General features: G+C 37.5%; 1 protein-coding gene across 1 annotated transcript in view; it reads right to left on the reverse strand.

The window, feature by feature from the left end:
- Ppp1r2 (protein phosphatase 1 regulatory inhibitor subunit 2) overlaps positions 1 to 12,081 on the reverse strand; it is a 19,239-nt gene extending 7,158 nt beyond the window's left edge. The window contains exons 1-2 of the mRNA XM_031363604.1: positions 11,981 to 12,081; positions 2,739 to 2,846 (exon numbers count right to left, since the gene is read on the reverse strand). Of these exons, the coding sequence (XP_031219464.1) occupies positions 2,739 to 2,821 (83 nt within the window). The 5' untranslated portion in view covers positions 2,822 to 2,846; positions 11,981 to 12,081. The remainder of the gene's footprint in view (positions 1 to 2,738; positions 2,847 to 11,980) is intronic.
- Positions 12,082 to 12,087: the final 6 nt, after the last annotated feature.

Here is a 12,087-nt window from a genome sequence, read left to right on the forward strand (position 1 = left end):
AAAAAAAAAAAAAAGGTCTACATAGACATAGACTAGGAAAAATAAACTGAGATCCCATGGTGGTTAATTCTGACTTCAACTTCACTGGACTAAGAAATACATAGAAACAGAGCCAAGTGATCTCTCCTTTGTGGAACTCCCCACTCCCCCAATCCCCCAAGAGCTTCCCAAGGATGCAGAATTAATCCCTAAGTACAGTGATAGAATCAGGAGTACTCCTACTCTGAGATTTCTGGTGGGTTCATATATAGTTTTTTCATATCCCTCTGACTATCTCACTAACAGCTGATACTCTAAGAATCTATCGGAGAAAAGAAAAGGAAAGAAAAAGTGCCCAGAGAATTAGTAAAGCACAGTACTAGGTGTGTGTCTGTGATCACAATCCCAGAGTATCAGGTCATGAAGACTCTGATCAAATCAACACGTTAATCCCTTGCAGGATTCAGGATGGCATTATTAGAAATTTGTGCAAGGAAGGAGGTAGGACCTAGTTGAAGGAAAAAGGTCACTGGACTCCACTGATTTGTTTTTATAGAAAGAAAGTACATGTAATTGATGAGTGGGAAAATCTGGGAGAACTTAAGAGGAAGACTGTGATAAAAATATATGGAATTCTCAAAAAACAAAAATATTTTTAAAAATTCTCTACCATACATGCCCTCTGTGATGGTGTTCTACCCCAAGGTCAATGGGGTCAAGCAACCATGGACAGATACCATGAACTTTTGAAACCAAGAGTCAAGAAAAATAGAAATCCTTCTCACATTTTTTTTTCTGACAGGTACTTGGTCACAACAATATGAAAGCAAACTAATACAGACCCTAAAGCCCTAATTAGTAAGATTTAAAAGTTAGCTTTCCTACAAATAGCTAGTAATAATTTTGCTCTAGTGTACTATAAAAATAAGTAGCCTCAATTCTCAAGCCACTGAAGGACTTTTATGCAGAACTCAACTACATATATTTAAAAAACCTGCTGGTTTATACATTTATCCATGGAAATGTGAATAGAGTAGGGTATAAAAAATATAATTTTTTGACTTTTTAAAGATTTATTTTTTAAGTATATGAGTACACTGTCACTATCCTCAGAGACCAGAAGAGGGCATCAGATCTCATTACAGATGGTTGTGAGCCACCATGTGGTTGCTGGGACTTAAACTCAGGACCTCTGGAAGAGCAGTCAGTGCTCTTAACTATTGAACCATCTCTCCAGCCCATTTATTGACTTTTGCAGTAATACTCAACAGAAAATTCTAGGTTACAAATAAATTGTGTGTATATATAAAAGAATATAAACTAATATGTACACTAACAATGAGACTCTTAGTTTAACATGATCTTTTTCTAAAAAGCACTTTTGTTACTGTTAAATGTTTTATAAAAAACAAAAAACCAATCTCATGCAAGTTATGATAAAAGTTAACTGATTAAAAGCTGATTTTCTTTAAAAAGAAAATCCTGACTTTGGATTCTGACTTGATAAAAGGTTTGAGAAGATATCTCAATTACCCTGTAATTAATCGGAAAAAGGTTAAAAACACTTCACTTATTCCTTTCCTCAAACTTTACTACTATTTAGTTTCATTATCTGCATCTTCTGTTTCACTCTTTCTTTCTGTCAAGGACTTTAATATTTTTATGTGTATTTGTACTTTTTTACTAGCATCATATTATCCTGTTAATTTAAAAGACAGCCTTTTTTTGTTGATGTAACGTACACCTGACATTCACAAAGCCTCTGGTAACACATAAACTGGGCATGGTCCTGTAATTCCAGGATTACCCAGATGTAGGCAGGAAGATCAGAAAATCAAAATCATCCTCAGCTATATAGCAAATTCAAGGCTGGCCTGGGTTTCATGAAATCCTGCCAACAAAATTATAAAGCAAAATAAAGGCACATGATTTACAGAGGTAGCCATAATCTCTATTAAGTGTTCTATCTATTTAGAACCTGTACTGCCTCGTGTTTATTAGTGCATTATTTTTGCCTCTTTTTGGTTACTGCTCTACAGTATTACCTCACAATGATTTTTAAAATTCTAACTGGACACAGTGGCTTATGCCCTTAGCATGCAGGAGGAAGCCAGAGGACTTCAAGGTCAGCTTGAGCTATATGGTAAATTCTAGGCTAGCCCAAAATATGTGTGAGCATATCTCAAAAGAAATAAAAAATAAAAATTCTGAGACTTAACATTTCCAAAATCACAAATTGGAACTACAGCATCATATAAAATAAAAACACAAAACTATCTGTCTTCTCTATAGCTTACCCCAAACCCTTGTAAACAAAGAAAACCTCTGCTTTCTACTTGGGGAACTACAAACCTCATCTTCCTTTCAAAAAGAACTTGGAGCTGGAAAGATGGCTCAGCTATCAAAAGCACTTGCTGCTCACCAAGACTGGTCAGCACTCAACCAAGCTCCAAGTGATCTGACTTTGGCTTGTATCCTCCTCAGGCATCTTCACACATGATAGTACATATATACACATAACAGCAATGAAAAAAGGGGGGGATTAGTGTATAGCACCAGCTAACAACCATCTATGTTTAAAAAATATTCACTGCAGCAATAATGGGAAGCTACACAGTATTAGCAAAAATGTATTTAGGTAGATCATTAACTAGCACTCTGGTAAGAAAAGACAGATTTCAAGTATCTGTTACTTAGAAAATGTTATCAATATGCAAATAGAACAAGCCACAAAAGAAAGAATGTCTGTGTCACATTACTTGTGATATGGAGTGTTTGGCTCATCTATTTTCATCAAACCATAGTCTTTGTCAGCTGGATGATATGTTGCCAGGATGTTCATTTCATCCCACTTCTGAGACTTTTTACTGAAATAAAAAAAAAAAAAAGCATTTAGTATCCATATTAAAAACAAAGTCAGACACTCCAAACACTATTATGCTATGACATACTTAGACTTTAACTGGCCTACAAAAGTACAAAGTGAAATTTAAATAAGTCTATCTTACTGTCCTATCTTAATTGTTACCTGCTTACACACACAGATATAGTGTCTCATGATGTAAGAGTGGCTGACCCAGAACATTCTGGCCTTCAACTCAGAAAGCTGTCTGCCTCTGCTAGAATAACAGGTGTATGACACCATACCCTGCTATAAAATTTTCCTTAATAAAGAAAACCTTATTAAGTTCAGATACTACTAAGATCACAAAAATTATAGCTGGGTTGTTTTTTTTTCTTTTGTTTTTTTAATTTTTTTTTGAGACAGTGTTTCTCTGTAGCCCTGGCTGTCCTGGAACTCAGAGATACCCCTGCCTCTACCTCCTGAGTGCTTGAATTAAAGGTATGCCATCACACCTGGCTTATAGCTTGTTTTTTTTTTTAAATCTAGAAAATAAGTTTGGTAAGAAATAGCATATTCAGGTTTACTTAAATGGAAATAGATATGACTTGGGAATATCTGTTACTACCCATTCAATAAAGTCATGCAACTCGGGGGCTCCATTTTCAGAATCTTTACAGCATTTTCATGTATTAACTCAACATTTATTTAACAATATGACCCATGTCTCCCTTCACCCCAGGCCCTGACAACCATAATCCTCTTTTTCTTTGAATTTGACTACTCTAGGTACTTCATTCAAATGGAATCATATAGCGTTTCTCCTAGCTTACTTCACTTAAGATACTGTCTTAAAGGTCTGTCCATGCTGTAGCATGTGTCAAAATCTCTAAAGCCAGTTAACATTCAGCTAACTAAACTTTTTGAGTACAACTTTCCAGTCTCACCCTTAATTTCTTCAAACATAAAAATTGGCACAGATACTCACAAGTAAGCTTGAAACTACAGCTCAAAATCCCTTCAGCCAGGAAAATCTTACAAGCTTGTAATAAACCAAAATCTGTGGACACATGAGCCATTATCTTTAGGCATAGAAAAACATTTCAAATGTTTTGTCATTAAGAATCTAGCTCATATGGAGGTTCATCCGAATTTTCAGCCAATCAAATTAAAATGCCACTAATACTCATTTAATTGGGTTAGAATTGAGTTAGACTGGGTATGAAGAACTTGATTTAACAGTACTCATTTCCTCAGATGTATAGCCTTCTATTATATTACTTCATTTTTTGGTTTTTCTGTGTAACAGCCCTGTGTCCTGGAACTTACTCTATAGACTAGGCTACCCTCAAACTCATAGAGATCCACCTGCCTTTTCCTCTGCCTCCTGAGTGCTGGGATTACAGGCATGTGCCAAACCACATTAATAGTAACCTTGGGCCAGAAAAACAAGGGATTTCTATTTGTTATCCTAGTCCTACAATAAGACTATCCAACAAACAGCCTCAGGAACAGTCCTTACAGAGTTGTTGAGAGTCAACTAAAATGATGTACATGAAATAAATTACAAAACAGCATGCAAATATAAACAATGTTTATGGTAGGGAATAGAGCTCAAGAGATGGCTCTGTATTGTGAAGAGATGGCCTTGTTCTTGTGAACGACAACCCAAATTCAGTTCCTATCATCCACATGGTGGCTCACAACCATCTGTAACTCCAGCTCAGAGGATTCAATGTGGTCTTTTGGCCTCCAAGAATACTGTATGTAATACATGTACATGTATACACATACACACACACACACACACACACACAGAGAGAGAGAGAGAGAGAGAGAGAGAGAGAGAGAGAATAAAAATGTTTAAGATTTTAAAATCTAAAATCTTGGGTTAAAAGTTCTAAAACAATTTCACTTAGCATAGTAGAGAATTGAGTTTAGAAAATAAGTTTCAATTGCTTTTGCACTGGAGCCAAGCTTTAATTCCAAGAGGCTGGCAGATCTTTTATTATTGTGTCTAAATAATGGGAGGGGGCTAATGTGTGGGGTCAGAGGACAAGCTGAAGAAGTCAGTTCTCTTGTTCCATCTTTATGTGGAATCAAGAAATAGAACTGCTTTCACTCTGAGCTATCTCCAGTTCTTTAAAAAAGAACATTTTTTTTTCTTTTTTGGTTTTTCTGTTTTTTTGAGACAGGGTTTCTCTGTGTAGCCCTGGCTGTCCTGGAACTCACTTTGTAGACCAGGCTGGTCTCCAACTCAGAAATCCACCTGCCTCTGCCTCCCAAGTGCTGGGATTAAAGGTGTGCACCACCACTGTCCAGCAAAAACAAATATTTTAAAAACGTAATTGACTTTTTATTTCTAGCTAAAGCAACATTTTCAGAAATTTTGTTTTGCTAAATAGATACTTTCTGTTTAGAAACCATTAGGTATTATTTGGTTAGAAGTGAATAATTCAGTCTGTTTATGGACAATTCCAAGGACTCCCACAGTAAAGAATAAGACAGAGATGCTCAGGGATTAAGAGGACTGCCGTTCTTCCAGGGTACCCAGGTCCTATTCCCAGCACTCACATGGAAGCTCACACCTGAAACTCTAGGTTCTGGTGATCCACGCCCTTCTTCTGGCCTCCAGACACCAGGCACACATGTGGTACACAGATATACATGCAAAGAAAACATTCATACACTTGAGAAACAAAAATAAAAAATTCTAAAATAACTTTAGTTAAAAAAAAAATCAAAACAGTAAAACAATCAAGTACTACTAATAAAAAATAATTCATTTGTGCTTTTAGAGCAAGCTCCAGGATCCTCCATCTCCATCCCAACACTATCAATATGGACACATACCACTGTACCTTCTTTTTACACAGGTTCTGAGAGCAAAGGAGGTGGCTCAGTGTCTAAAGCACTAGCTCTGTTAAGTCTAGCTACCTGAAATCAATGCCTAGAACTCATTTTAAAAGAAACAGTCGCAGGTATCTATAACCCCAGCATTTCATTGACAGATGGAGATAGGAAGATCTTATGGAAGCTAGTAGAAACAAGAGCAACTGACTCTACACGTCAAAAAGATGAAAGGTAAAAATGAACTCCTGAAAAACTGTGAGATCAGAAGGCGCATGCTCCAGTATGGACATGTGTGTTCTCTCCCCTTCACAAAACTTAAGTGGATATTTGGAGTTTAAAGGGTGTATCTAATATGAGGTAAGAAAAATCTCAGTGAATTTGTTTTGTAAGATAATGACAGAAAGAAAAATGTAGAACACAAACAAAGATTACACTTTCTTTTACTTAAAAATTTTTAGTTGATTTATTTTTTTCATGCACTGGGTATTTTTTGCCTGCATATATGCCATGTATGTATGTGTGAGGGTGTAGGATCCCCTGGAACTGGAGTTACAGTTATGAACTGCTATATGCATGCTAGGAATTGAACCCAGGCCCTCTGGAATAGCAGCAGCCAGTGCTCTTAACTGCTGAACCATCTCTCTAGCCCCAAATTACATGTTCTTAAATTTAATAATAAAATTAGGTAAGTAAAATCCTAGTATCTTTTTGCATTTTCTTTCCACTCTGTATCTTAAATAATATAATATGTACATATAAAATAGTATATATTTAAAAACACACTTATACTGATATAAGCTACTTAAAACACATTTATACTGAATAAGATACTTTTGTCTTCTTTTTGCTAGAAATTAGCTAATGTTAGGTATTTGGATGCAATCTAACACATTTAAGACAGGCAAAAACATATTTTCATATATGCTATTTGCTAATGATTTTAGGATAACTTCCTATAATTTTCTTTTCACAAGGGTTCTCACTGTGCTACCCACATTGGTCTTAAGCTTACAGATTCAAGCGATCCTCCTGTGTTAGCCTCCCAAACAGCTGCAATTCTAGGTATAGGTTATTATATTTGGCATCCAAAAATATTTTGTGTGAAGAAGACCATGTATAATGCCACCAATAATTACCAAAACATGGTTGTGGCTGGGTACTTGTGCTTTTCTAACTTGCTGAGTATAAAGTAGTGCGTAAAAGCTGTTCTGTACTTATCCCTCATTATCTAATAACATGACGACTACTTACTTTACATGTCTGAATTGTCTGCATCCTTTGCACAGCAAATGCAAAACACATACACATAAAAGTTGGTTGAATTTACCTGATCTATAACTATAACATATCTGAATCCTAACATTTTCCTGTCTGTTTTGCATTTATTATGTTTTACTGTAAATGGAATTTAAAGTCTTAACATATTCAAAGTTATACTAGCCTTCATTTCCTCAGTACAAAATCAGGAGGAAAAGAAATCTTAGAAATGTTCACATTCAAATCCAAGAGAGATTATCCTGAAAATGGGGGAGCAGGGCACTAAAATTAAGACTACAGGCCCAAGCCGGGCAGTGGTGGCACACACCTTTAATCCCAGCACTTGGGAGGCAGAGGCAGGCAGATTTCTGAGTTGGAGGCCAGCCTGGTCTACAGAGTGAGTTCTGGGACAGCCAGGGCTATACAGAGAAACCCTATCTTGAAAGACAAAAACAAAACAAAACAAAAAGGCTCAAAAATTGTTCTTAGGTAGACAGCAAATGAAGAGAAGAAACTGTTAATAGAGACAATGTACATGGAAATTAGCATCCCTAACATTTTTAAGTAATTAATGTTAGTGGCTGAGTAACAAAACCCAAGGAGCAAACCTGAATTCAATTAAAAGATCATCATGAACTACATGACATTTTCTGGGTCACAAATTCCACAGACAAAAATAAGGATACCAGGAAATGACAGATCTGCTGTGATAGCCAACGCACTTGCTAATTTCAGTTTCGCTCTCCCTCCTGGGTGACTGATTTGAGACTCTTTAAATCTTATCCTGTTCTTCCTTTCACTTTGTTGGTTCCAATGTTGCCATCTCAAGTACCTCCCAGTACTTCTTGCTGCTTCTCCTGGCATATTTGATACTTTTGGCTGTGCTCAGAGTGGCCAGCTGAGTTTTGCTTCAAAGTATTAAACTTTAATTTCATACTTCAATATACAGTTGTCTTTTTAAATAAAGATTCAAGACTTTGAAGCCTGAAGCCACAATTAAAATTAAACCAAGATTTAACAACTAAGCAAACAAATGGTAACTTTTAGGAAATAACTGTTTTATTTTAATTAGCTTTGACTTTTAATACTCTACATTCTTTAGTAGACAGAAAGACAATGTGGAATTCATGTACCTTGATGTGTGTGTGACATAGCCTAAACTGGCCCTGTACTGGCTACGTAGCTAAGGATGACCCTGAATTCTCACTCGTATCTCCCTACCTCCCAAGTGCTGAGATTATATTTGGGGGTCACTGTTCCTCCCTCAAGCACAATTTTTATCTTTTTATTTTTTTGGTTTCTCATGACATGATTTCTCATTGTAACACCCACGGCTATACTAGAACTCACTCTGTAGATCAGGCTGACTTCTAACTCACAGAGATCCTGCCTGCTTCTGCCTCTGCCTCTGGAGTGCTGAGACTAAAGGCATACACCACTATGCCCAGCTTCAAACACAATTTTTAAGAGTTGAATTTACCTGATCTACAACTATAATAGAATCTGGCCAGCAAGCCCTGAAGTAGACTATATAAACACCTGAGAGGCATGAAAAATTAGTTTTCTAAATTTTTATAACAAGACAGTTAAGAATAAGGTACTGGGCTGAGTATTTTGACTCATTTAAGACTTATACTTAGGTATAAATAAAAAAATCATTGGCAGCCAGAACTAATAAAATCGAGTAGTGTACTAGGATTCGAATTAAGCACTAAACTACAACTTGTCCTACAACAGAATTTAGTAACATTTAACATATTCCTGATAACTGCAAACCAACATTTTCACTCCAAATCTAAAAAAATATATCTTAAAATAGATAGCATCATATAATCAATTAGCAATTTTTTTTCTTTTTCTGGTGATAGTATCTTAGAATCTTAGAATCAAAGGGCGTTATCAAAGGGCGTTGTTTTTAATGAATGAACGCACATGCATTCACTCTAGATGTTAGGTTAGTACTTAGTAGGTGTGTATTTCACTGCAGGTATCCTGAAACAACTACGGAAAACCCACAATCATAGGAGAGAACAATGGTTTTCAAAACAGTGCATTGAGCAGTGCAGGCACCATGCTGCAATGTGTAACTTGCCCAAATATGGATTAGTGAAATCTATCTTTTTTTTTGGTCCAAGACTGGGTAGCACTGGCTGTCCTAGAATTCCCTCTGCACACCAGGCTGGCCTCAAACTCAGAGAGATTTACCTGCCTCTGCCTCTTGAGAACTGGCATTAAAGGTGTGTACCACTACACCTGGTTTGAATCTCTCCATATTTAATTAACACCTAAAATTAATACCTGACAAATGTCATCTGAGGAAACGATTCAGTGGAACTAATAGTATTAATTCAATCAGAAGAAGAAAATAAGAGAGTGTGTGTGTCAAAGATGCAGTGCCTGTTGTCCTTATCTCTGGGGGTTAATGTGTATGGGGTTAAGGGAATGACAACCCTGGGTGTTGGTCCACGCCCCTTCCTTGTCTGAGACTGTATCCCTATCTTTTCCAGAGTATGCCAGGCTAGCTGAAGGTCAAGCTTTTGAGGATTCAATGATTCTCCTGTCTGTGTCTCCCATCTCTCTGTATAACCACTGGAATTATAAAGTGCATGTTATCCTCTGGTCCTACATGGGTTCTGTATTCAAACCTAGGTCCTCACACATGCCCAGCAAGTGCTTTATCCACTGAATCATCTTCCTCAGTCCCTATGTTCAGTTTTAACTACTACAACCAATAGAGTATGCATGAAAGTATGAATTATGAAGACATATTTGACATGTTTGAATTTTTCCTTAAGAAAACTCTGTAATTAATTGCTAGGGATAATAATATCCTCCAGTAAGCACAGGCAGGTGAGAGGGATGATGATGAAGTAATTGCATTTTACATGATAAAGGCATGTAAAAGGCACATTTCACCTTATTTGTAGGTTCTCTATTTGGGCATTTCCTTACTGGAACCCTTCTATAATCTAAACAATATTGAAGATAGTTTAGTGGATGCTTGAAGATATCAGCAGAGTAGGAGAATTTTTAACTGTCTGCAGGGGATGTGTTGCCAGCTGGGGCCAAATGTAGCAAGGCTCTGTTGGCTGTTTTCAGCTCTCACACTATTAAAGTGTTCTTTGATTTTTCTGTTATAACTACTAACATACATTCCTGAACTCCTTGTACAAAAGGATGAGTTTCATTGACCTTTTGATATATGTACATCACATACTTTATATGAGTGTTTGTCTTCCTTTCCCTCCCCTTTGTATGTTGGGGATCAAACCCAGGGACTTGTATATGTAACTTCATGTATACAATAACAGTTTTTTGCTATAATTTCTTTGCTTTACAATTTTTCAACAGTTGATTATGAAAAGGCTTATCTTTTACCTGTTGGAACCATACATACACCAATAGCTTTAAAGAATTAGTTTGGTAGTGCCTGCTGAACTAGCTTATAAAATCCTTTTGAAGTGAATCTGCCTGCCCTGCCAGGAACTCTTTCCTAAGAAGCAATTTACCTAATGGAGTCAGTCTCATTTAGTGGCATCCAAGGAGGAAAAAAAACCAGGACCAGCATGTAAATCTTGGGCAAGCAAGGAAGTCAGAGGAGGCTAACCTATAGAACAGTGCTCTAGATTACAGTGTATCAAATCTGAGAATGTGTGGAAGTTAAGGGCGCAGAAAAATTAGACATTTGGTAGTTGGAAAAAAAGCCCGCCCAGATAATATAAGTCCATGAGAGCCCCTTTCCTGCTGCTTAATATTCAAGCTGTGTTAAGTGCCTTCTGAACTTACTTATTTTTAAATCATTTTGATCTTGCTATTGTGCTGTGGCATTCTGTTTTTCTCATGACCCACAACCTGTCAAATCCCTTTAAAGCAGATTACTCCAAGCACAGGTTGGAAAATTGTGAAGGAAGGCAAGAGTCAAACTCAAAGACTGGGGGTGGGAAGCGTCTTGTCTCTGTGGGACACATCTAAGTTGAACCCGCAAAGAGATTTTCTCCAAATTTCCCATAAACTTGTTTCCAGCTAGTTACTCTTACAATTCCAAATCAGATCCTTAATATGGGAGTGCCCTCGTTCTAATTGTCTAGGACTTCACAGCATCCTCATTTTAGTGCCTCTACAACACATTCTAGTAACCTTTCTTAAGCCTTATTTCTGAATGCAAGCATTATTATATTTTTAGTAACTCAGACTATTCAAGGCCCCCTTACTGTCAAACCCACTGGTATAGTTAGTTATACCCTAGACACTGTACTGTCACATTATTTTCATTGAGCACTGAATCCTGGTAAGTTTTCTCTGTGGCCAGAATACCTCTCTTTTTCAGACTGGTATATTGTTCCATTATACAAATGTACTATAATTAATATTTCACCAGTTCTCACTAATGGACCCTGGGCAGTTTCCAGGTATTTACGAATACACACAATGCTTTACCTTCAATATCTCAAGTTGCTTCTCTCTGAAACGTTGCATTTAGATATGCAAAACAGGACCCAAAACTAGAAAGCAACCAAAACTCTAGCTGCAGGTACAAAAACACTTAGCAAGTAGTAACGTTCCACTAAATACAGATGAGTGATTTTAAAATTTTGGTTTCATTTAGTGCAGAGATAATGACAGACCAGGAACTGAGAGACGAAGGCGGTAAAGTGCTTATTGGAGAAATGTGTTTGTGTTTCTGGTTGTTTGTTTGTTTTTAAATTTTGATATCATTAGCCTGAACCTAGATTGAAATTTAAGGGCTAAAAAGAAACTCCTTTGCCGAAGGATTTTACCTACCGTGGCTTAGGCTAGGGGCTTAGCTTAACAGTTAAAGCTTTGAAACTTCATTCTGATTCCTTAGCGTTCCCAAGAACACGAAGTTCTAAAGCCAGGCTTCAAACGTGCACATGTACTTAAAAAATAAAACGCGACAAACGCCACCGACTCTGGCGGCTCCAGTCCCGCTCCACCCCGCGGCCGGAGGGGCAGGGCCGAGGCCGGCTCCCCCACGGCCGCCTGTCCGCCGGGAGGGCGAGGCTTCCAGGCCGGCCTCCCAGTTCTCACCTCAGCTCCTCTTCGACGGTCCGGCGGGGCTGTTCGGCCGAGGCCACCACCGGGGAAGTCGTAGAGGTCTTGTTCTTCAGGATTCCCTTGATGGGCCGGTGCGAGGC

Source organism: Mastomys coucha, unplaced genomic scaffold (assembly GCF_008632895.1).
Source record: "Mastomys coucha isolate ucsf_1 unplaced genomic scaffold, UCSF_Mcou_1 pScaffold12, whole genome shotgun sequence".
Lineage (NCBI taxonomy): Eukaryota > Metazoa > Chordata > Mammalia > Rodentia > Muridae > Mastomys > Mastomys coucha.